This window comes from Fusarium phalaenopsidis (genome assembly GCF_050370095.1).
Source record: "Fusarium phalaenopsidis strain FUZ10S chromosome Unknown contig_32302, whole genome shotgun sequence".
In the NCBI taxonomy this organism is placed as follows: Eukaryota; Fungi; Ascomycota; class Sordariomycetes; order Hypocreales; family Nectriaceae; genus Fusarium; species Fusarium phalaenopsidis.
In genome coordinates, this window is record NW_028145405.1 from 597083 (window position 1) to 621917 (window position 24835).

The following is a 24835-nucleotide window of genomic DNA, read 5'->3' on the forward strand; positions in this document are numbered from 1 at the left end:
ACGTTTCTTGCACAAGTTCCCGAAAATGATTCCTGTCATGCCATCCGAGTCGAGGAAAAGAGACGCCAGTAGAGTACAATAAACCCTTTAGCTTATCCTCCTTTAAATAAAGTATAATGAGGATAGGCAAAGAATCTCTAGAATATTACCTTCATGCTTGATTATTTTATATAAATTTAATTCTCATTCTTGAGGGGAGTTAGGTAACCCTCTTGAATGTTTTGGCGTCTCGTCTGAATGAACATCAAGCTTGGCTTCAATGGATCTCGTCAAACGTCGCCAACAATTATCTCTTTGCAACAATTTTTGGGAAGAAATTGACATAGACTTGGAAGATACTGGATAAAATTCTAATTTATTTCAATCAGATTAATTGCGTGCTCTCGTTTTATAAGAATCCAAGACTGGAGGTGAAGTCGTTCAAATCGCGGCCAAATTCCGCGCCAAGAAATGCTTATCTTATCAGCCAGGAAATTCCCAAAATTTCTTCCTGCAAAAGGTTCCCCCACTGAGTAGCTGCTGCATCAAGACAACAGCAACGACCAAATCATTGCGCCCGACTTCGCCATGGTCAAACGCAAGGTCGCTGCCCTCGAGAAGCTCGACGCTGACTTGTATGTTGAAGAAGTATCTTCTCCGCAGTTTCTTAGCTAACAAATCGCAGCGCGAGTCTGCAGCAGAAGATCCGTCGCGATCCCAAGTCGGTCACCAAGTTCCCGTGAGATGGTCATTGTCGCTGACTTGAGATACCAGATCGTACAAGGAGGAGTTTCTGAAGCAATGGGAACAGTATGAGGCGCAGCGCGAGATCTTTCTCGTGTCTCCCGGGACCGCAACCGCCGACTCGGTCGAGTCCTTTCACAACATTATCGACCTGATCGCCCACGTCGCCGATTGCTACAAGGAGGAGACGGCGACTTTCGCCGACGATCTCAAGGCCATTCTAACTCAGCATCATGTAATTCTGCACCCTGAGCTGCGGGAAAAGGTCGTGGGAAGCTTGGTGCTTCTCCGACGGAAAGAGGTTATCGACTCGACTAGCGTCCTCACCACGCTCTTCCCGATTCTCGTGTCGTCGCCGAGCAAGACCCTGCGCGAGGTGTTGTTTCAGAAGATTCTAAGCGATCTGCGAAACTCCAACACCAAGTCCATCAACCATCCTCTTAACCGTACCATCCAAACCGTCCTCTACAACCTTGTTACCGCCGATCGATCCTCCCCCCAAGCTATCTGGGCTATTAAGATCACCCGTGAGATGTGGAAGCGGCAATTCTGGACTGATTCAAAGCCCGTCGATGTTATGAAGGAAGCGTGCTTGTCCGACAATGAGAAGGTCGTAGTTGGTGCGACGCGCTTCTTCCTCGGCGGAGACAAGGAGCGAGAAGAGCTTGAGGACGAGAGCAGTGACGAAGATATCGACCTCAGCCAGGTCAGGCATCAAATAGGAATCAACAAGAAGACCAAGAAGACGAAAAAGGCTTACGAAAGGGCTGTTGACAAGGTGAAGCGTGCTGAGCGCAAGAAGAACAAGCCTCATCCGCTCAACTTCTCTGCTCTTCACCTTCTCCACGACCCCCAGGCCTTTGCCGAGCAGCTCTTCTCGAAGCACCTACAAAACACCAAGGCAAAGCTGTCCCTGGATACGAAGCTATTAGTCACCCAGTTGGTGACACGACTCGTCGGTCTACACAAGCTCACGATTGTGTCCCTCTACTCCTGGTTCATCAAGTTCCTTACTCCCCGGCAACAGTCTGTCACATCATTCCTGGCCTCCTTAGCTCAGGCAGTGCACAACCTGGTGCCTCCTGATGTCCTGGAGCCGCTTATTCAGAAGATTGCGAACGAATTTGTCTCGGAAGCCTCTGCCGCAGAGGTCGCAGCCGCTGGTCTCAACTCAATTCGCGAAATCTGTGCTCGGCAACCCCTAGCCATGACCGAAACCCTACTACAAGATTTGGTTCAGTACCGCAAGAGTAAGGACAAGGGTGTCATGATGGCTGCCAAGGGTCTTCTTTCACTTTACCGAGAAGTCGGTGCTGAGCTTCTGAAGAAGCGGGACCGTGGCAAGGACGCTACCATCAACCTCAAGGCTGGCATCCAGGCTCAACGCAAGTATGGCGAGGAGGATGCTGGTGGTATCGAGGGCCTGGAGCTCCTGGCGAAGTGGAAGGAAGAGGAAAAGATTCGCAAGCGAGTCGCTAAGGGTCTTCCCGAGAAGGCTGGAAGCGATGAGGACGAAGAGGACGATGGCTTCAAGTCTGATGAGTGGGAGGTTGACTCTGATGACAGCAGCGACTCGGGTGGCTGGATTGATGTCCATCACTCTTCAGATGAGGAGGAGGATGAGCCTGCGTCGAAGAAGCAAAAGACGGGTGATGATGATGATGAGGACGATGAGGACGATGACGAAGATAAGAAGGAGAAGGAGGCTGAGATTGAGCGCATCTCGAAGCTCGCGACAACAACCATCCTCACACCCGCCGATCTGGCCAAGCTTCAGGAGCTTCGAACATCCGCCGCCCTTGACAAGGCATTGGGCAACCGAAAGAAGCGTCAGGAGGTGGAGCAGCGACATCGTGACGACGGTCTGACGGCCGAGCAGATCGAGGCACCCGCCCGTCTGCGCAAGCTGACCAAGGAGGAGCGCGTTGCTCTCGCTAAGGAAGGCAAGCCAGACCGCGACGAGCACAAGAGCACACAGGCGATCCGCAAGTCCAAGCTGCAGGCTTCGGGCAAGAGTACAAGCAACAGGGAGAAGGAGCGCAAGAAGAACATCTTTATGACCATGGGCAAGGCCAAGAGCAAGCACAAGAGGAGTCTGGTGGAGACGAGAAAGGTGCTCAGAGGGCACGTGGAGAGGAGTACCAGGGGAGGTCGCAGGAGGAACGGAACATAAAAAGGGGGTTCGGGTTGGTAGACATAGAGTCAGGTATGAAGCGCTTGTTTCGAAGACGATATCAACTGCTTGTTTCTTTTTCTCTGCATTCGATCTCGGTCTTGTTGATTCAGTTGAGTTCTATCAAAGTTGGGGATCCTGGGTCCTGTGATGATGATGGTATGTGGAATAGGGAGGTTCTTATTGTACAAGGAAAGTAATTTAAGAAGCAATGTGGATGGCATCCCTTCCTAGCGCAGCCATATTTGATCAGATTTTCCCAAACCTAAAAAGCCAAATGAACTGAGTAGGAGATGTCGGAAACTACACAACTTACACAATACACATACATATAAGCTCACTTTCCAGTCTCCTTGCAGTAAAACCATACGCCCCGAACAACAGAATCACTTTACTAGTTCTTTATACGATCAATGTTGAACCTACATCGATCAGCACCTTCAGCGATAGTGCTTGGCCTCGTAAACTTGACGCCATGCCGATCAGGATCAATGGGATCATACCAGCTCCTATCAAAAGAACAGAAACTAGGACCGATCTCTCTCGCATCAAGACGCTGTAAAGTATCCATATACCAGCATTTATGCACCTCCAGGCTGTAAGAATCTGGTTCGTCTCGAGCTCGTCGAAGCCTGAAATCAGGTTCCTGGTAGAAATTCTGTTCCTTGTCCTTGGACTCTTGCACGAGGCTTTTAAATGCGTCGGGTGAAGAGTCGAGCTGCTCGCGAACTATTTGCGATGACCAGGCCAAGGTTCGTTGGAGTGGTTCTTCCAGGAGGCGACGGATTTGGTGCAAAGAAGTGCCACTAGCTTTGAAGACGCGGTATGGCGCTACCATGTATGCCATGAACTCGTAGTTGATGGTGCGAGAGGGGGAGCCTCCAGGATCGCCAACCTCCTTCATAATGTTGATAGCTTCGGTTTCGATCTCTTGCAGTTGATTTGGTGATAGCTGTGTTTCATTGGTGTCTTGATAAACCTGACCAAGCGCTTGTAGGAAGCTTTCACCGAAGGAGAATTTTTTGCTATATTGATCGTCTTGGCAAGGCTCCTTCGGCTCAACTGTCACGGAGGTCTTCTGTCGCGACCTGCCATCTTTGGATGTTGTTGAGAGACGAGCATGCTGACATGCATTGTATTGCAGATCCTGGACAAGGGATGCTCTCCTCAAGCTACGAGGAACCAAACTCCTCTGCAATAATGACAAGGTGAGAGGTATACTGATCCGATTCATCGGAGGACCACGGTGAAGCCAAGGTTTATAGACCAGTGGATTCTACTATGATGTTCAGATTCATTGAAGTGACGTTAACCTATCACTAACCTCCGATTTGTCACGGTCACATCGGCTGTACTTTGTTGCGATTGACGCCTTAGTACAATATCTCTTTGCACCACAATGTATCCCCCTCACGTGTTTCGCTTATCATCTCAATGACAGACACCGCGCTTCATGAAGCCTATCCCGGAGACAGAAGTAAATGCCAACAACAATTGGTAGAGAGCCTATGACGTCTTCTTCCCCTCGCTATCTCACGGCATTTGACAGTACGCGGTTAGGCAAGACTGGTGCGAATAATTTATGCCGCGTGGCCGAATCGACATGGATTATGCGAGGAACGAGACATGCACAAGGTCTTGTCCCGGGCAAGGAAGCCATCCGGTTAAATAAGGTCGAATGATGAAGATCTTCTACACGACCACCCGGGCGTTGACCACCAGGAAGGGTAAACAGCCGCATGCAACGTGCCCTAGACTTGGAGGTTTGTATCACGAGACGAGCTTGAGGAAGAGAACCTGCGGGGGATCGTTCTCCCAAGTGTTTGGCGATTCTTATCCCCGCATTCCAGAAAACAGAGAGAAATGGAAACTGCCGAGGTCTGTTGCTGATCTACATGATACGCGCTGCATGCAGCATAGCTTACTCGCTTTGAGTTGGGTCTAACAAAGGTCCTGAGTCGTATCCCGGTTTAAAGCAATAATACCCGACGGTTCGATAATGGCCCAAGATATATCCCGACTACACACAATCGACTCTCCAAGCGAGAGCAGGCAACGCCTCCTTCTCACCCACAACATGGCGCCACATGTTGACGAGGTATCCCCAAATCGAAATCACCCCGCAAACTCTCGATGTCTGTCACTTCCAAGGTTCTACACATCCTACTCGGGCTATCATTGCATCGAGCAAGTTAGCCACATCCTTGAAACTTCAAATAGCCCGTGCCTCTCACCAATCAACCACCCTGACTCGCCCTCCTCACCCCGCAGCAAGCGCTCCGCTCCCCCAGGTTTTTTCTCCAACAGGCTTCTTTCGCGAGTCAAACAAACGATTTCGGGGCATCGGGATGTGGAGTCCTCATACACCCGAGTGACGTTTCTCTTTCCCCATGGGGTGCACCCCGTGGGCCCCCTCCTCACCTTGATGCCACCATCCTCCTCCTTGAGACTGGCCCTTGCGGTTCCGCCTTCGAGTATCGCCAACATGGGCCGGCCAAATTGACCGAAAGATTGCCCGAAGTTCGGGTCTGCACCTGCCGAGACACGCGAAGGTCATGCTTAAAACGGTTGCGCTGAGTTGGGGGTTTGATGAAATAACCGCCCCGTCCCGCTTGCCGTTTGCTTGTTTTCGCCCGTTGGTTTTATTCCTCAACATTCGGTGAACTGCGCTGCAAAGTGTACCGGTCACGAGTTTCACCATGGGCTTCAAAAAGTTCATCAAGGACCGTTCACTCAAGGTCTCTGATGATCGAGTGACCAAGGCCGCTGAGCTCTCCCTACGAGAATCAATCTGGCCCATCTCACTCGTCACTACCCTCTTCTTCCTGTGGGGTTTCAGTTATGGCCTCCTCGACACTCTCAACAAACACTTCCAGGTGACTCTGGACATCAACCGTGCTCGTTCAGCTGGACTGCAAGCAGCATACTTTGGGTAGGTAGAGTATTTTCGGGGGAATGATTCTCATAACTGACTTGATCAGGGCTTACCCGCTGGCATCGCTGGGCCATGCGGCGTGGATTCTCCGACACTACTCGTACAAGGCTGTCTTTATCTGGGGGCTGTGCTTGTATGCTGTTGGCGCCTTGATTGCTATTCCTTGTATCAAGGCAAAGTCGTTTGGCGGCTTTTGCGCATCAATCTTCATCATCGGAAACGGCCTCGGCTCTCTGGAGACGGCCGCGAACCCTTTCATCACTGGTACGTTTATCATGATCTTCTTTTCATACTCATCTGACATCTGAAGTCTGCGGCCCGCCTCGATACTCCGAAATCCGCATCAACATCTCCCAGGCCTTCAATGGAATCGGTACTGTCATCGCCCCTGTGCTCGGCTCATACGTCTTCTTCAACAACCTGGACGATGAAAAGGCATTGGCCAATGTGCAATGGGTCTACATATCCATCGCCGCATTCGTGCTAATCCTAGCTGTTTGCTTCCTTTTGTCCAAGATTCCTGAGATCACTGATGCGGGTATGTCAATATCGAATTACAGTTTGTGAAGTCAGCTAACACCCGTCAGACATGGCGTTCCAGGCTCAGGAGACAAACTCGGAGGCAGACTCGAAGCCCTTCATCAAACAGTACAAGCTGTTTCACGCGTCGTTTGCCCAGTTCTGCTACACTGGCGCTCAAGTCGCCATCGCCAGCTTCTTCATCAACTACGCCGTCGAAACTCGTCCTGGCACGACCGATTCGGATGGTGCCAAGTTCTTTGCTGGTGCCCAGGCAGGCTTCGCAGTTGGTCGATTCTTTGGCAGCTTCCTCATGAAGTACTACAAACCAAGGATGATCTTCTTTGTGTTCCTGACCATGTGTATCGTCTTCATTGGTCCTCCCATCGTTCATCACCAGGACGCAGGTGTCGCCTTCTTATATGTCGTCCTATTCTTCGAGTCCATCTGCTTCCCCACCATCGTTGCTCTTGGCATGAGGGGTCTTGGACGACACACCAAACGAGGAAGTGGCTTCATCGTTGCTGGTGTTGTCGGCGGTGCCTGCGTTCCCCCATTGACGGGAGCAGTTGCAGACAAGCATGGAATTGGCATCTGCCTGGTAGTCCCCATGATGTTCTTCGTTGCGGCTTGGTCCTATCCCATCTGCGTCAACTTTGTTCCGAATTACAAGAAGGTTGTCGACTCGTTTTACGAAGCTGACATCGGTCTTCACGGTCGATCACTAGATGAGGAGAAGATTCAGGGTGGTGTGGAGGAGAAGGAGACTGCCACAACCATTGCCTGAGGGGCGTATCATGTCACGTATCACGTTCAGAACACGATAGGAACAAAAAGAATGGATTGCAAAAGGTTATAGACGCGTCTCCGCGTCTCTCAATGCGTAATCTGGGAATCGAACCCAGGGCTCCCCGACGCTGCTCGAATGGCAACGGAGAATTTTACCACTAAACCAATTACGCTAGAGATGCTCTGCTGCGAGAGCAATGCGTGATCTGGGAATCGAACCCAGGGCTCCCCGACGTTACACGAATGGCAACGGAGAATTTTACCACTAAACCAATCACGCGCTGTGGTTGTTTGTTGAGACGTCGGCTTCGAAATGGGGTCTATGGTGATGGGGATACTTGGTGGAGTTGGAAGAGTTTTTGGTGTTTAGCGCGATGTGGTTGTCGGCAGAGCATGTGCCTAGGCGGCCGCTAAATAAACGAGCCAATCACCGGCATGTAAACTGTCCGATCGGGGCTTGTACGGAGAGCGGGTGAGGGAAGTGTGCAAGTACTCCGTACCGTACAGTGTCAATTGGCTGGGAGATTTGTAGGAATTATGCCTACTCGAGTGACACTCTTGGATAAAACAGCGAAACCTGTACTCTTGGAGATTTCAGTTGATGTATTGCTTTTCAATGCCTCTAGTACACTTATTTAGATATTTAGATATTTTGTATGGGCGAAACATGTGACGAGCGATAACACAACCGGTCCTCGTGTCTGTGTCTGCTTTCAGTTAATGGAACAAAATGTGTTCTTCACCAAGGTTCATTCTATCATCATCGCTCTAGTTATAACAAACGTAACCCTAACATAAACAATGACGACTATTTTATTATCCCTATTGCGATAATTTGATAGCAATTACAGATTTCGCAATTTTGCATCGCGAATTGTGGTTGTCGCCTCTCTTACCCTATAGAACAGAGAATCCATCACCAGCCTTGTGTTCAACACCACACAATCATAATAGCTTGATGGAATGCTAAGTATTGAATATCTAGGGTAGATAATCTCATTCTGAGGAGTTGCTTGGTTAGGTTGAAAAACGGTGCTATGAGACATTCGACATGTACCGGAGAAGTGTCTGCCACTCAGGGGTCACACCGGCCTTTGTAATGACTTGCATGTTTTGCATACCGAGGCTCGAGATGACTTCCATGCTCGATGGCCACGTTCTTTGAACTGATCCTGTTACTGGTCAAACCTCCCGTCTTCTGCGCCGAGATATCCGCATTCACAGGGGTCGCTTTTCTGCCCAGGCAAGCACTACATAGACCCTGTCATGGCCGCATCCCAAGACGCAGGAACGGACCTAGCTTTCTTGGCAGATGAATCGCCAAGATTGCAAGGCATTAGGGACAGGAGTCGCCGACTTGAAGAACCGGGATACACTCCAAGACCAGCAGGAGAGCACGTGGGCCTGCGCTGTGTGCGGCATAGATGCCTACGAGGCAGGTTAACCGCTTGGCTGTTGCTAAACTGACTAGTAGAACAGGAAAAATTAAATAGGATAAAGCCGGCTGTGCGGAGACGGCTTGCCTGTTCGACGAATGACAACATGGCGTCTTGCAACATTGGCTGCATTTGAAAGCCTTCATACAAAGGACAACGATATGGCTCTGAATCACTGACTGAGCGTTCATTTTATTCCTTCGAGAGGCCTGCGATCCTATCTGGCGTTAGCCTCGACTACCCTCGACGATCAGCAGCTTGATGGCAATGGGTCGAGAATATTGTCGATGAAACTGGATGATCATGAAGACAGCGTTTTTCGACGCCGATCGATACATAGCTGTCGATGGAGCGAGCCATCAAACTCCGTCGAAAAGGATTCGCTTGTTACAATAACCACCTTTTTAGACCACCAATCTCAGAGTTCCGATGAACAGCGAACTTGGTCATAAACCCTCGGATTGGCCATGTTCGATGGCCCTGGCCCATTTTCGACACCATTTTCAACATGTACAGAACACATCAACTGGTAGTGAGAAGCTCGATGCAGACTGACGTATCTCAACGCCATATAATTCGGGGGTCGAGTTACCTCAACCTCGAGCAAGTCTTGGGTTAGCGGCAACTTGATCCCGATGGAAATTTCTGGTGGAGGGCCTGTTCATTCAAGAAGTCGCCATTTATAAGTAGCCATGGCTTCGAGGGACCTGAAGATGAAATGGCATTCTGGTGGCTTTCACCCTGCAGGTGAAAACGGGCTTCCTCTCCAGGGCTCTGCGTACCTCTTCTCTGCCAGCTTGTCAAAGCTCCGATATGCACACTCTTAGCTATTATAATGTGTCTCGATGGATTATCGGTCGAGAATGGATTTTGAGGGGCGCGGGCTGGAGATGGGATATCCATATGTTCGAGGTACGGTTGCCGATTCAGTTGTTGACAGGGCCACAGAGGTTTGAACACTGCCCCTGAGTCTCGACAATAGGATTCGAACCGTGTTTTCGTGTGAAGGAAGGCTTTTGAGCGTCTGGGAGTGTGCCTTGCCGGCAGGGGAAGGCGTCGACTCGTCTTGGTCTCGAATCAAACCAAGAGACCGAAGGATCCAAAGACACTCATCTGGACTCTGGACTGCTGGCGAGAATTCCACGGGAAGACCAAAGGCAAATAAAATCTTCTGGGCGCCAAGGGACTGATACTAGACATTTGGAAGAATCATCTCGAGCTGATACTTCGATATCCAGCACGTGGGAGTGGCGTGTAGTCCCAAGTTGCTTGAAGGAACAGATATCGTTCGAGACGGCTAAAATGATTCAAACAGGACATGTCCGATAACCCGACAGAGGTAAAGGACTATTGAACTCGCTCCAAGGCAGCCTTGCCACTTATGGTTCTCCATCCTTGACTTTCTATGAGTGAGTCTCAGCCAATGACAGGCGCACGTGGGCTTTGATAGCTTCAATACTCGCCTCCTGCACCCCAAGCCCTAGAACAAAGACCCTCTGCTTCTTCCTGCTCATTCCCGGACGACAGCGGGGATCCCGCTCGCTAAACCTGCGCGTAATAAACGGGCTGAAGGACCACAGCGTTGGGGGTGATCATGCGAGCCATTTCCCAGTCGAGATGTCTTTCTCGGGAAGCGGCTCACCGAAGCGGGCGGGCCCTTTCAGCCTGCCTACCCGCGTTGAGGATGCTTCCCCGGTGAGCGTTTTCGTTATAGCTCTGGATAGTGAGCTGACCTCTTGCCAATCTCCTATACGAAAATGCCGCGAGGGAAGTCAAGGCGAGGGAGTTTCCTCAGGAGTTATTGATCGACGAGCTGACGAAACAAGTGTTTGACACCTTAAAGCATCATCCTTGGAAAATGGACATTCACAGTGTAACCTCGATTGCGCGTCTTTTTTAACTGTATTCCAATGCGGTTTCGAGAAGGTGTCACTAAAAAAGGATCATCAACCTTTAGGAACACTCTTCTTCCGACATCTCGAAACGCGGCCGTGTCGATCACCACGTAAACAGCTTGCGCGCCCCCCACAAAGCTTTTTGCCGCGTCTCGACTATCTTGGGTCAACGTCTCATGTCTTCATTGATCGGCAGATGCATCAAGAGGAGAGAATTGCGTTTTTCGCATAAAGATAATCGACGAGAACACAGATGTTCTGGACAAAAGGGGGTGTGATATCAGAGGTGTGTGTAGTGATTAGAGCGCTATGCTACTTTTGGATACCGACAAGTCGGCCGAGGAAGAGATGATGCAACGAGAAAACAGGGCAAACGAGTGTGCTCCGCGATGGTGGAGAAAGCTTCAGCTGGGGGAAGAGATGTGGGCGGTGGGTTGCATTCGAGGGCCTCTGACAATGTTTGTTGCGACGACATGTCGCAGGCAGGACGTAGCAGTTGAACCATTCTCAAACCTTTTTCCCGTCCAGCCGTTCTATTTCGAGATCTAAAGTTTCTCATCACCGCTTGTTTTGCGGTTCTAGTGGTTTCGGCAGATGGGAAGGATAAACGCCTAGACTTCCTATACGGTAAGGTGTCATGAATCGCTCTTGATGGAGCTCCAGCGGGGAGAAAAAGCACGGGGAGCTGATGAAAGCGTAGCAGTTGTCGTTGCCGCAACGTGCTCGAGACGCGCAATCTGGGTGGTTGAGCCCGTCTCCGGGATCCGTAGGTATTTTCGTCTCCAAGCAGGATGCGACCGTATCATGGCGTCACTTAGCTTTGGTGTGATTCTGTTAGTGGAATGACAGCAGTGAGTGTGAGAGTACGAGGAATGGGGCCTCGACTCCATGCGCATTTTGAGCCCCTCAAGGCCCCAGTAGCCAATCTTTCATCAATCTTCTACACGTGGGAGAGATCCTCATCTCTCATTGGTCAAGAGTGACAATCCGCATTGTTGGAAAGAAGGTATGGTCCGTGCATTCTATCCGCAAGCCACCCTGGTCTAGTCCCAAATTAGACAAGCGTCTTGGCTTTATCCGTGATAGAGTTGGTCTCCTCACATTTTTCTCCACCACCAACAAAGATTCTTCGGTCTTTGTCCATGGTTGCAAAGCCGTTCCCCTGCCACTTCTCCATAAGGGCACTGAGATCCAATATATGGTGCAGTCCCCATTGGTTCGCTTTCCATCCGACTGGCGTTTCGTCTAAGGTCTCTTGGCCGAAAGAGGGCACGAGTCGCGTGCTTCTCCTCTTGCTCCAGATCTCTTTGATGCTCCCCTTGACTCTCCCGGTCGGGAAATCGTGCGCGTGCCACGGCCAAGCAAAGGTGGAGATCTGCTGTCTGGCCGATGAGGTTGCGCAGAGCTCCCACGAGGGCTCGGCGAAAGGCTCTAGCATCTCTTGTCCTCGTTTTTTCACCGATACCAAGGAACAGACCACCGACAATACCCGCAATTAATAGACTTGACCATTTCACTACTGTTTAATTCTTGGCCATGCTCTTACGAGCAGTGGATCACAAGTAAAAAAATCCCATCTTCTCAAGGCTTTCGGAAGAGGGGAGAGAGAGGCAAAGCTGACGTTCCCGCTGCTAACCATCCATCAACATCAAACCCATGTCCAAGTGGCGTACCGGCTTCCTCAAGCACACGCAGGCGGACCCCGGTCGTTGGGACCGCCATCTGCATCACTGCTGCATCTCCCGGTGACGGATTGGGAGTTGTGTCGCGTGCTTCCCTTGCGGTGTTTTTCCCTCTCCTTCAATTTATCCGCGACTCTTGATACTGATCTCAGGTTAGGTTGTTTGTGGAATTATGCATGGAAACAAGGTTAATGCGTGGGCTCACATGTTCACGCTCTACTGCTAAGCTTAATTCCACCCAAGGTCCGTTCACAGACGGAAAGACGCCAGAGCGTTTCCATCAACCTTTTTCGGAGTAATATTTAGAAAATGGAATTGGTGAAGAGATCCACCGAATACCAAGAGATATGGTGCGGAAAAAAGAAGAGAGATGGGCTTGGCTGGGTGGTCAGCATCGGTTGGATCATCATTCTACGCCCCCCCAAGATCCCTCTGCTCGACCGAGGCGTCTGTTTTGGGGAATTGCTCACGACTGGACTGTCGTTCCCACTCTTGGCGTTTTGAGGATCCACGATGAAAAAATGCCAAGATGCTAGGGTTCTGTCTGTCTGTCGAAGGCGTCCGCCTCGCCCCCGGTCTCGAGAATCGTCTTGGAGAGATGGATGGGGCGTGTGGGCAGATGCTACTCTCTGAACCCACGCTTCTCTCGCTTCCGAGAATACTCTCGAGGTTTTTCGCCTTGGCTTCCCACTTTACACATATAGTATATATTCTCCTCCTCTTCCTCCCTCAATCTTGTCTATCCAGGTCACTCACTCACCCACTTCCCTCCTCATCCTCCTCACTTCTCTCTTCTGCCTTTGGCAAAGTAAAGATACCACCCACGGTTTAAACCGCCTGGTGGCTTCTATCAAGCTCCTCCCTCCTCTTTCCCTCCCATCTTCACTCTCAGAACACCGCAGTTATGGCCGTGTTCGCTCAGTACGACTACCTCTTCGCGGTAGGCACAATCTTTGCCTTCCTCGATGCCTGGAACATCGGTGCCAACGACGTGGCCAACTCGTGGGCCTCGTCGGTTTCCTCCCGTTCCATCAGCTACTTCCAGGCCATGATTGGCGCCAGCATCATGGAGTTCAGCGGCGCCCTCGGCGTCGGTGGCCGAGTTGCTGATACTATCCGAACAAAGGTCGTCGACGTCGAGGCCTTTGATGAGAGCCCTGCTCTTCTCATGCTGGGCATGGTTTGCGCCGTCATTGCCTCTGCTAGCTACCTCACTTTTGCTACCCGCTTTGGTTTCCCCGTTTCTACTACTCACTCTATCCTTGGCGGTGTCCTGGGTATGGGTGTTGGCGCCCTTGGTGGCTCTGGTATCACCTGGATTGGCTACAAGGAGAACGGTTCTGTCGATATCCAGCAGGGTGTCGTTCAGGTTAGTAAATCCCCAATATCTCCTCCCCCGCAGTATCGCTAATGCAACCTCTATAGGTATTCCTCGCCTGGATCATCGCTCCCATGCTTTCCGGTGTCTTTGGCTCTCTCATCTTCCTCTTCACCAAGTACGGCGTCCTCCTCCGCAATAACCCCGCCATGAAGGGTCTCATCCTCGTCCCCTTCTACTTCTGGCTCACTGCCTCCCTGATTGTCATGCTTCTCATCTGGAAGGGTGGCTCCTACGAGGTCAACCTTACCGAGGCCCAGATTCCCGGCGTCATCGTCGCTGCTGGTGCCGGTTGGGGTCTTCTCATGGCTCTCACTCTTGTTCCCTGGCTGTACCGTGTCGTCATCAAGGAGGATTGGCAGCTTAAGGCCTACCACATTTTCCTCGGTCCCCTCCTCCTCCGCCGTGGCCCCGTTCCTCCTGCCCCTGAGAACTTCCAGGGAGTTGTTCGCAACTTTTACGAGGGACATCTCACTCGTGAGGAGCTTGAGGCCCGTCGCGCCCAGCGTGCTTCCGAGGTCAACGAGGATCTTGAGGCCAACCACGAGAAGAAGGTTGCCACCGACAACACTTCTGAGGAGACACCCCAGCCTACCAACACCTTCCAGCACAAGTCTCTTGTCGGTCCCAAGCCTGATGGCCCCTGGTACACTGGTGCTTTCCTGTGGTGGGCTGTCAAGTTTGCCATCCTGCACGGTGTTGATAAGGATATCGTCAGCTCTCAGAGCGAAAAGTCTGTCGTCGCTGGCGATGTCGAGGAGATTCACGCCCGCGCTGCTCACTACGACAACCGCGCCGAGTTCCTCTACACCTTCCTCCAGATCATGACTGCCGCTTCTGCCTCTTTTGTTCACGGTGCCAACGATGTTGCCAACGCTGTTGGCCCTTATGCCTCCATCTACCAGATCTGGCAGTCTGGTGAGGTTCCCGGCAAGAAGGCTCAGGTTCCTCTCTGGATTCTCGCCTTTGGTGGTGCCGGTATTGTCCTTGGTCTCTGGACTTATGGTTACAACATCATGCGCAACCTGGGTAACCGTGTCACTCTCATGTCTCCTGCCCGTGGCTTCTCTATGGAGCTTGGCTCGGTTATCACCATCATCCTGGCCACCCGTCTTAGTATGTATTCCCCTGAATCTTTTGACTATACACCCTTGCTAACTACTTCAACAGAACTGCCCGTCTCTACCACTCAGTGCATTACTGGCGCCATCGTCGGTGTCGGTCTCTGCAACGGCGACTGGCGATCCATCAACTGGCGCATGGTTGGCTGGATCTACATGGGTTGGTTCATCACGGTGCCCACTGCTGGTCTCATCTCGGGTATCCTCATGGCCTTTATCACCAACGCCCCCAACTGGAATTAAGAGGGTTTGGAAGCATCTGCTTTGCCTTGATGATTTGACCTTTACGCACAAACGTGAGCATACCGGGATGTGGTGGTGTCCCCCAATGGAAGGACAACGAAGCGGTGGCTGGGACATTGCTTGATAGATATTATACCCGATAGACTATAATGACATTCTTTGCAAATATCTGAAGTGGCATGTGACTGCTAGTTAAGCTAGTGTTAGTGATCAATGGTTATGTCTGTAGGTTACCTAGTCTTCAGTGATTGTTAGTAGAAATGGTCAGTCAAACCATCTGTTCACACATCTGTTACACATACAAGTTTGGATCAGTTTAGAGGGAAAGCTTACTAAGGATTGACTATCTAAAAAGATGGAATGTATCTAATCCCCCGTCGAATCCGCAGTACGATTGACGCTCTTCCAAAGGAATGGCACCTAGACTGTCCGTCGAGACTTTTACTTTTTTGCGCACCAATATCCCAAAGATGGACATTATGCGTATCCAAGCTCGTTCACACAAGCTTAGTAGTTGTATCGGCCCTTGCTGCAAGAGTGGCAGTCGCCCTTCTTGTCGCAAAGCTCGACATAGATGCCGATGTAGTAGTCGCCACGGCACTGGTACTTGTCCTTGATGGCAAACGAAAACTCGTTGAGGCCCTTCTCCTCGATAGCCTGGTAAGGATAGCTCTTGTGGTGGCAGATGTTGTGACCGTCATAAGAGTCGTATCCGCCGTCGCAGCCGACAAAGACGGCGGCCTTGGTGGCGGTGTACTCGTAGTTGTCCTTGAGATCGAGAGAGACGATGATCTCGTTGTGATGCTCCTTCTTGACGAGCTCGATGTAGTACTTGCCGTACTTGTGGTGGCTGTCGTGCTTGTCGTAGTCGTGACCGCCAATCAGCTTGCCAGAGACGGACGACTTGAGATCCTCATACTGGTAGCGGAGGTAGTGGCCATCGTGCTTGTGGCAAGTGTTGGGGTGCGAGTTGTAGGAGAGCTTCCTCAGGGGGTGAGCATAGCGGCCGTCAATAGCGTAAGCCTTCTTGAGCTTGCCCTCGCAGTCGCGCTGGTAGCCATTGTAGAACTTGACGCTTCGCTTGGGGTGATGATGAGTGTGGTGGGATTGCGACTTGTGGCCGTGGGTTCCATCCAGGTTCTCAACAATCTTGGCAGCGGCCTGCTCGACAGCCTTCTCAACAGTCTTCTCGACCTTGGCATCGCTGTAGACAGAGCTGGAGCTAGGCTCACGCTTGTCGATCTTGACATGCTTGATCTTCTTGTTGCGGCGGCCGGTTCCAGTGGCGACATCGTTGAGGTCAACAACAACGGGATCGGCAGCCTGGGCAGAGGCGGCAGTCAGAGCAGCCTTGACCTTCTTGGGGTCACTGAAGATATCAACGACGGCCTTCCTGATGCTGTTACCGACAGCAGCCTCAGCCCTCTCAACGTACTTGTCAACCCTGGCATCGCTGGGGTCGTCAAGCTCATCGACAGCCTTCCTGATGGTCTGACCAACGGCCTCCTCAGCCCTCTGGACATACCTGTCAAGCTTGGGGTCGTTGACGCTGGTGACACCGGCGAGCTCGTTGGCGTTAGCCTTGAGAGCGTTGCGAAGAGTGTTGCGCTTGCTGTGGTGACCATAGTGATGACCGTGATGACCGTGATGCTCGTGATGCTTACCATGATGATCGTGGTGACCATAGTGATGAGCGTGGTGGTTATGGTGCTTGTGATGATCGTGGTGACCATGGTGACCGTGATGATAACCGTGGTGGCCGTGATGCTCGTGATGCTTACCATGATGATCGTGATGACCGTGGTGGTGGTTGGCAAGATCGGCGAGGTGAGCATGTTCGAGGTGGTGTCCGTGGTGCTTATGGTCATGGTGGTCGTGATGCTTGTTGTGGTGCTTGTTGTGGTGAGCGTGATGGCCGTGATGCTTGTGGTGATCATGGTGGCCGTGGTGGTGCTTGTTATGCTCTCCCCGGAAAAGCTTCAGCAGCCTGCTGGCAGCATTGTCGAGGTCCTCGATCTTGGTGGTGTCGTGGTGGTGGTGACCGTAGTGCTTGTCATGGTGGTGATGCTTGCCATGGTGCTCGTGGTGCTTGCCGTGCTCATGATGCTTACCGTGATGCTCGTAGTGTTTGCCGTGATGCTCGTGATGCTTGTCATGATGATCGTGGTGCTTACCGTAATGAGAATGGTGGACGTGGCCGTGATGCTTGTTGTGGTGGTCGTGGTGGCCGTGGTGGTGCTTGCTGTCACCCTTGAAGAGCTTATCCAGGGTCACCTTGCTAGCAGTAGCCTTGATGTTCTCAACACGCTCGTTATACACGACATCGTAGTGGGGCTTCTTGTGGTGATGCGAGACATCGGATCGCTTGTAACCGTGGTGGCCGTGGTGATAGAAGTGATCACCATGTTGATGGTGACCAAAGTGGTGGCCGTGATGACCGTGATGATGGCCGTGGTGATGACCGTGATGATGGCCGTGATGATGGCCGTGATGATGACCATGGTGGTGACCATGATGATGACCGTGGTGGTGACCGTGGTGATGACCATGGTGGTGGCCGTGGTGATGATACTCAGAGTGAGTATGGCGGTGCCTGTGATGGTGGTCATGATCATGCTCGTGATGGTGGCCGTGATGGTGGCCGTGGCGGTGGTTATGGTGGTTGTGATGCCTGTGATGCTCCTCGTGATGATGGCCGTGGTGGTGTCCATGGCGGTGCCTATGGAGCTCATCGTGGTAATGACCGTGATGATGCCCGTGACCGTGCCTGTGGTGCTCGTTGTGGTGGTGGCCGTGGTGATGTCCGTGGCGATGGCCATGGAGCTCATTGTGAAGATGGCCGTGACGGTGTCCATGACCGTGGCGGTGGCCGTGGAGCTCGTGATGGCGATGCCTATGGTGCTCATCGTGGTTATGATGTCCGTGGTGCTTATGCTTGTGACCATTCTCCAGGCCGCGGGCATGATGGGAGTGACCATGATGATGGCCGTGATGATGGCCGTGATGACCCAGGTGATGATGACCGTGATGATGCTCATGACCGTGATGATGCTCATGACCGTGATTATGTCCGTGAAGGTGGCCGTGGTGATGCTCGTGACCGTGGTGGTGACCATGATGATGGCCATGGTGATGTCCATGGTGATGACCGTGGTGATGCTCGTGGCCGTGGCCGTGGCCGTGCAGATGACCGTGTTGATGCCCATGACCGTGATGATGACCGTGGTGGTGGCCGTGACGATGGCCGTGCAGATGGCTGTTGTGATGCTCGTGACCGTGGTGATGACCATGATGATGACCGTGATGATGGCCGTGGTGGTGGCCATGGTGATGCCCATCAAAGAAGTGGTTGAGATCGCCAGAGTGGTGTCCATCATGGCGGTGACCAAAGTGATGTCCGTGATGATGACCATCGTGATGACCAAAATGGTGACCGTGGTGACCGTGATGATGACCGTGATGATGGCCAAAGTGGTGGCCATGATGTCCGTGGTTATGTCCATCATGATGTCCGTGATGGTGGCCGTGGTGGTGACCATCAAAGAAGTTCTTCAGACCATAGTTGTGAGAAAAGCCGGCATCGCGCTGGTGAAGGCCTCCATGGTGGTGGTGGCCGTGGTGGTAACCCTCGTGGTGATGACCATGCTTGTTATCATGATGATGACCGTGATGATGTCCATGCTTGTGGCCGTGGTGGTGACCATGCTCGTGGCCATGGCCATGGTGGTGGCCGTGATGATGCTTGTTATGATGCTCATGACCGTGCTTATGGCCGTGATGATGGCCATGGTGATGGCCATGATGATGACCGTGATCGTGACCATGCTTGTGGCCGTGGTGATGACCATGATCGTGACCGTGATGGTGGCCGTGATGATGCTTATTGTGATGCTCATGACCGTGGTGATGTCCGTGATGATGACCATGGTGGTGGCCGTGATGGTGGCCGTGGTGCTCCTTATGATCGTGAACATGACCATGGTGATGACCGTGATGATGACCGTGGTGATGACCGTGACCGTGCTTGTGGCCGTGAGAATGGCGGTGGCCATGATCATGATGATGCTTGTGGTGGTGCTCATGATGATGCTCGGCATGGTGGATCTCCTTGTGCTTGTGACCGTGATGATGGCCGTGACCATGCTTGTGATCATGATGCTCTTTGTGGTGGTGATGCTCCTCATGATGGTGCTTGTGTCCATGGTGCTCCTTGTGGAGGTGGTGCTCCTTGTGATCGTGGCCGTGCTTGTGGTCGTGATGCTCCTTGTGGTCATGATGCTCCTTGTGATAATGTCCATGCTTGTGGCCATGGTGCTCCTTGTGATCATGGTGCTCCTTGTGATGGTGGCCATGGTGCCTGAAAAGATGATTAGCATTCACTGCTTGCAAGAGTTGGACTGTCCGCGTACCCATCGTGGTGGCCGTCATGGTGCTTATGCTCATAGTGCTTATGCTCGGAGCCCTCGTCGCGGCGGCTGGCAGCGTTGATCAGCTCGATCTTAGGATCGTGCTTGTGGCTTGTCGACGTTAGCAGTGAATGACAACAGAAAGTGGGCAGACTTACTGCTTGCACTTGGCACAGGTGTAGCTGAGAGCAAAGTACTTTTCGCCGTTGGTGGACTCGCGGTTGTAAAGCTCATATCGCTTATCGCCGTGAACAATCGTAGCCTTGATCCTGATGTAGAAGCGCCAGCCACCCTCACCCTTGAGGGGGCACATCTTGTCGTAGGAACCGCCATCGGTCAGAGAGAAGTACGGGATATGGCATTTGACCTCCTTGTAGTTGTTCTTGGCCTTGCAGTGGTCGCTGTCCTTGTTATACTTGGTCGAGTGAGCATGCGGGGGGCGGGCTCGCTCGACGTAGATGCTGACGTCTTCGTACTTGTAGTGATCGATGCCCTCAAAGTTGAAGACTAACCCATCGTCCTGGAAGTCGAAGTAGACCTTGCCCGTCGCCTCGTGAGGGGCGCAGTCGTGTCCGTCAGCACAGAGACCCCAGTGGTCACTGGGTTTGAAGTCGTTCTGCGGTAAGACAAAGGTCGCTGGGTCGGGAACCCAATTACCCTTGCCAGCCTTTCCACATCCGTCGAGATACCGGTGGCCTCCCTTGGAGTGATCAGCTTTGAAGTAGGCAAGGGATTCGTGGGCTACGACCCCGAGGCCCTGAAGGGCACAAAAGAGGGACGTTCTCATCTTCATCCTGAGAAGAAGAGAGAGGAACGAATGAATAGCGAACTTGATCTGTTTGAGATGATTGATTCCTAGAGAACACCTTCGCCTTTTTAAACCCAAGAGGTCCAAAATCACAAGGTGAGCCGTGAGCATGAAATCGGGACGGCCTCGTGTAAGAGGGGGCTGGCCGTGAGGATTTGCGCCATGGCGGCGATGGTGAGCTTGCGGGCTCGGCCGATGAGGAGTTGTGGAGAGAGACTATGCAGTGGCTCAACGAGCTCCTTGGATGATGAGTAGACATGAACTCTAATGGCGAGAAAGGGGGGAATATTGAGATGCAGGAAACGAAATGGTGGCGTGCAACAATGAATAGTTGACACAAATTGGCACGTAAAGTAGAAGGGTAGAGACTGCCAAAAGCCATTCTTGTATCTATGAGGAAATGAAACGCGAGAAAATATGGCCGCCAGCGAAGGAAGGGGACAAGACAGAGGAGTGTGAGGTTGTCGATACTCAATTGATGCCATGCTACCTGTGAAGTCCACATACTGCATGCAAACAATCAGGACAGATAGTTTCATGCAGTCTTCACATGAGGGCTTCCAAGAGAGCACAGCAAAATCGTTGCTTTAGCTGGGGTGCATATTGGTTGACGTTTACTCGCATTACGCCCTAAGCCGTGAGGTATTCTGCTTGGGTAGCGACGAACAAGCTTCTCGTAGTTGAATTGAGTTTTGACGAGGATTGATTCCACAAGGGTCTCCCAGGTAATCGGGACAAGCCCGAAGGCATGTGAAGCAGTGATGGCTGAAGATCAGGGGCAGCATCTCTAGGTGACGGTAACGCTTGTTGGCTGATTTCGACGAGCAGGTTTTCGACCTTGAGCATATGAATGCTTCTGCACGACATCGTGGCGAGGTTTAGATGATCCGATGGCAACAAAGGAGGCTGAAATGGCTGGCTCGGCCTGCCCGAGGACACTCGTCTGCCAAACGCATCGTGATGAATTCGCAATATATTGAACAATCAGCGCGTAAGAGATCAAGGAGTGACGGCGAGAAGCATAACCAAGAGAGAAGCCATATCTATTCGGTTATGCTCGGTAGAGCCCAATTGGTGCTCGCGTAGCTCAGGTCAGAGGATATGTCGTCAGTCTCGAGATGACCTGCTGGGGGTGCGCGGCGCGACGATGGATCAAGGCTTGCATCTTGTGGAGGCTGTTCCTGTGATTTTGCATGTGGGCGAGAGAGAAGGCAAATACCCGAAGGTTAGATGGCCAAAGGTAATGCAAGTTGTTGAAGCTCGCGATCGGGGGTGGTGTTGATGGAAGTAAGAAGAAGGAGGTGCTGTCGGAGGAAGTGAATGTGGGGTTGGCGCGCCAGAGATGCTTTAGGTAAGGAACATGGGCATCTACGCTCACATCCACCAACCTAGGTAGGCCAGATGCCTTGGTCTCAGGAGCCAGAGACAGCTCGCCAGCGGTCTCGGACCTACGATCCTCTCCGGCCTCATCTCCAGATCCAGACTCCTCTCCAGACTCCTCTCCAGGCGGCCCAGCCCCGAGCCCGTCCGCAGACACCTGAGCAATCCGGTTGGTAGAGCTTAGGTAAACAAGATGGAAAAAATTGCGTCATGAAAAATGAAAGCAATCAAAGGAGATTACATGTGAAATGCCGGTCTTTGTATTGGAGGCCTGGCAGGGTTGTGAAGGGCTGGGGTGCCCTTCTTTGTGTCCTCGGCTTGTTTCATAGACTGAGCAAACTATTAGCAAACTCTCCGCAAGCTCCTAGGCGAGGGAAACACCAAGCTATTGTTGAACAAATAACAGCTTCACTTTTATGCCCCGGAAACAGGGGCTCTTACTTGCCCTCACCTTTGGATATTTAATAATGATTGAGCTCCTCCCTTCTATGACCATGAGTAGGAACACCGCCAGCTTGCAACGGCCGAGACGAGCTCGGCTGTCAGTGTATAAAGCTTTTGGTCAAAATCTAGACATCCAGCGTCAAAATGGGTCTGACAGCTGTCGGCAGCTGCCAGCACTGATCGTAGTTTGCTTACCTTGATGACTCCGTTCGTGATTTACACTGGCCATTCCAAAACAATCTTCGCAAGTCACCTCGAACTTCCACTTCAACCTTCCTTTCGCACACGCACAAAGCTTTCGCAGGCTGTCTTGTATCAGATTTCGTGTCCTCATTCACACTCTCTTTGACTCGTTCTATATTAGCACTTGCCACTGCTGTAGAAAGCGACATGAAGGTCGCAGTCATCGGCGGCGGCCCTGCTGGCCTGGCGACCCTCAGGTTTCTCGCACATGCCCACGATTACTTTCCCCTTTCGCCCATCGAAGTCCGTCTTTTTGAAGCAGAGAAGGACATCGGAGGCACATTTTCCTACCGCGTATACGAAGATGCCGAGGTCAGTTCCCTTGGCGCTGCGAAGTCACTTCATCTCTAACCGTGGTTGCTTTAGCTGGTGTCTTCAAAGTATCTGACAGCCTTTTCGGACTTTCGTCTCCCAGAGGATGCCCCTGACTTCGTCACTCCCGCAATTTATGTCAGATATCTCAAAGCCTACGCCACTGCCTTTGAGCTTTGGCCCATGATCGAGCTGCACACCCAGGTTGATCAAATCCGCCGCGGACCAAACGGAGTCGGTCACATCGTAAGCCTGCATTGCAAGGATACGGGTAAGCTCACTCACTGGGCATGCGATGCCGTTGCCGTGTGCACTGGAATCAACGTCAACCCCGTGATCCCTGAGATCAAGGGAGTTGAACGGGTGCCCTCCATCCTCCACTCCTCTCAGCTCAAGACCCGAGCTCAGTTTGGTGAGGATACCAATGTGTATATTATGGGTGCTGGCGAAACTGGCATGGACCTGGCGTACCTTGCCATCACGTCCAAGGCCAAGTCTGTCACTCTCTGTCACAGGGACGGGTTCTTCTGTGCCCCCAAGGCAAGTTCTCGCCTGACTTTTGTCTTCAAGAACCAGCACTAACAAGAGATGCAGATCATCCCGATCCCCCAAGTCATGGGTCGTTTAAAGGCGGATCCTAATGATCGCCCGAACAAGCCTGTTGACGCATCCGTGGCCAGCCTCTTCGATACGGCCTATGTCCACCCGAAGCTGCAGAAGAGCCAAGTTCTATGGACCTACTATGACCGATGGATCAAGAGAATGCACTGGCTCATCTCGGGGACCGAAGAGGGCCCTGACCAGTGGGTCGGTCAGATGAGTGCGTCTCGAAAGTATATAGACTCCAGTAAGTCGACTGAAACCGCTCATGGCGATGTGTTAACAATTTAGTTCTTCTTTGCAAGTCTGATAAGGCACTCCCATACATGAACGTCGGAAAGCGATCTGATTCTTGGGTCAACCGCTTGCGTTCCCGGATCATAAACGTGCCAATCCGCGAGAATGATGGGAAGAAGATTGATGTTGTGACCTGGCCTAAGGGCATCAATGAGGATGGTCTCATGGTATTCGACAAGAAGCTCCCAACGGACTCAGTTCTTCCGGATCATCAACTCAAGCCAGATGTGATGGTATTCGCCACGGGGTACACTCGGGAGTTTCCATTTCTGAGCAGCGATTACCCGTGCGTCGCTCAAACCAATGTCCGAGGCATCTACAAGGACGGAGATGTGACGCTGGGGTTCATCGGTTTTGTTCGACCGGCGATTGGTGAGTAACAAAGTTTCACAGCTCAAGCCTCGACTAACAGTATGCAGGTGCGATCCCCCCCTTGGCGGAACTCCAAGCCCAATTCTGGGTTCTTCGACTGCTTCAAGACCAGTTCCCTAAGGAGGTTCCCCGTCGGATTAGTCCCAATGCTCTCCCTACCTACGACCTGGACTACCAAATTCACCCTCGCGGCGGTTACAGCTTCTACGAGACGAAGCGGGCTGTTGACCATGAGAGCTACGCCTACCAGCTTGCTCTCGACATGGGCGCTGCACCCACCGCTACCCACGTTTTCAAGAAGGGCTGGAAGATCTTCTTCACCTGGGCCATGGGGTCCAACTTCAACACGAAGTTCCATCTGGTAGGCCCATGGAAGTGGGAACGAGGTGCTGAGGAGATCATGCGCAACGAACTCTTCAACGTTGTCAAGCGTTCCGGCGGTTACGTCTGTAAGTGGCCACTCAAATGATGTCCTTTCAAACCCCAGACTAACCTGCGATAGATTTGACAACTTACACTCTCGTACCTATGTTCATATTTGGATCCTTGAGCATGATGTTGTATGCTTGGTTTGGCCTATGCGACCTCGTTTCCGGTTTCGGACGCCGATCCAACAAGAAGCCTTCCGCCGGGACTTTGGGGGAGGGTTCGGCTTGAATAATTCATCTTACTATCTTCACAAATGTGTTCGATTCAAGCGAATCTATGATGGGATCAGACCAGGTCGGCCTTGATCGAGCGACAGGCTAACCTCCCTGAGGCGATGGAATTACCAGTTGAAAGATGATGCTGGTTTGGCATGGGTGAGGTGTGACAGCCTGGAGGGATCAAGAAGACGATACCGCTGTGTAATTATATGTATAGTGTATATCAATGTACGACCATTTATCATCGAACCCTGGGGCTTATCGCATGAAGAGTGTTCGTTCGATCTCGAAGTGGGTCCAGGCACTTGGGTTCGGTGAGGGCCGGCGAGTGGGGGCCGTGGCGGGGCTCACCACGGTGAGCTCGGTGAACCTCAAGCCTTAGTTTTTTCCAAAGGCTGGAGATGCCAAACGATTCCTCTCGCCCTCACAAAG

The 24835-nt window shown here is 51.9% G+C and overlaps 6 protein-coding genes and 2 non-coding genes across 8 annotated transcripts; 4 read left to right on the forward strand and 4 right to left on the reverse strand.

The window, feature by feature from the left end:
* Positions 1-567: 567 nt before the first annotated feature.
* On the forward strand, positions 568-2896 carry LRP88_07577 (SDA1-domain-containing protein; the record flags this gene model as incomplete). Its single annotated transcript, XM_083244102.1, has 3 exons — positions 568-614; positions 665-700; positions 754-2896. The coding sequence occupies 3 exons, from the start codon at positions 568-570 to the stop codon at positions 2894-2896; spliced, it is 2226 nt and encodes a 741-aa protein (XP_083098596.1).
* Positions 2897-5595: 2699 nt separating this feature from the next.
* LRP88_07578 (major facilitator superfamily domain-containing protein) lies at positions 5596-7137 on the forward strand (the record flags this gene model as incomplete). The annotated part of the gene is made up of 4 exons (XM_083244103.1): positions 5596-5828; positions 5878-5996; positions 6142-6369; positions 6419-7137. 4 exons carry the CDS (start codon positions 5596-5598, stop codon positions 7135-7137), a joined length of 1299 nt encoding a protein of 432 aa, XP_083098597.1.
* Positions 7138-7230: 93 nt separating this feature from the next.
* LRP88_07579 lies at positions 7231-7312 on the reverse strand. Its single transcript has one exon. It is a non-coding gene; the product is annotated as a tRNA-Gly (tRNA).
* Positions 7313-7337: 25 nt separating this feature from the next.
* On the reverse strand, positions 7338-7419 carry LRP88_07580. The gene has a single exon. It is a non-coding gene; the product is annotated as a tRNA-Gly (tRNA).
* Positions 7420-13056: 5637 nt separating this feature from the next.
* LRP88_07581 (phosphate transporter) lies at positions 13057-14894 on the forward strand (the record flags this gene model as incomplete). The annotated part of the gene is made up of 3 exons (XM_083244104.1): positions 13057-13521; positions 13578-14646; positions 14701-14894. The coding sequence occupies 3 exons, from the start codon at positions 13057-13059 to the stop codon at positions 14892-14894; spliced, it is 1728 nt and encodes a 575-aa protein (XP_083098598.1).
* Positions 14895-15401: 507 nt separating this feature from the next.
* Positions 15402-18400, reverse strand: LRP88_07582 (uncharacterized protein; the record flags this gene model as incomplete). Its single annotated transcript, XM_083244105.1, has 2 exons — positions 15402-17228; positions 17297-18400. 2 exons carry the CDS (start codon positions 18398-18400, stop codon positions 15402-15404), a joined length of 2931 nt encoding a protein of 976 aa, XP_083098599.1.
* A 45-nt stretch (positions 18401-18445) lies between these two features.
* Positions 18446-20093, reverse strand: LRP88_07583 (uncharacterized protein; the record flags this gene model as incomplete). The annotated part of the gene is made up of 3 exons (XM_083244106.1): positions 18446-19229; positions 19304-19411; positions 19459-20093. 3 exons carry the CDS (start codon positions 20091-20093, stop codon positions 18446-18448), a joined length of 1527 nt encoding a protein of 508 aa, XP_083098600.1.
* Positions 20094-22322: 2229 nt separating this feature from the next.
* On the forward strand, positions 22323-24413 carry LRP88_07584 (uncharacterized protein; the record flags this gene model as incomplete). The annotated part of the gene is made up of 6 exons (XM_083244107.1): positions 22323-22487; positions 22542-22985; positions 23082-23307; positions 23379-23756; positions 23804-24205; positions 24259-24413. 6 exons carry the CDS (start codon positions 22323-22325, stop codon positions 24411-24413), a joined length of 1770 nt encoding a protein of 589 aa, XP_083098601.1.
* Between the last annotated feature and the right edge of the window lie 422 nt (positions 24414-24835).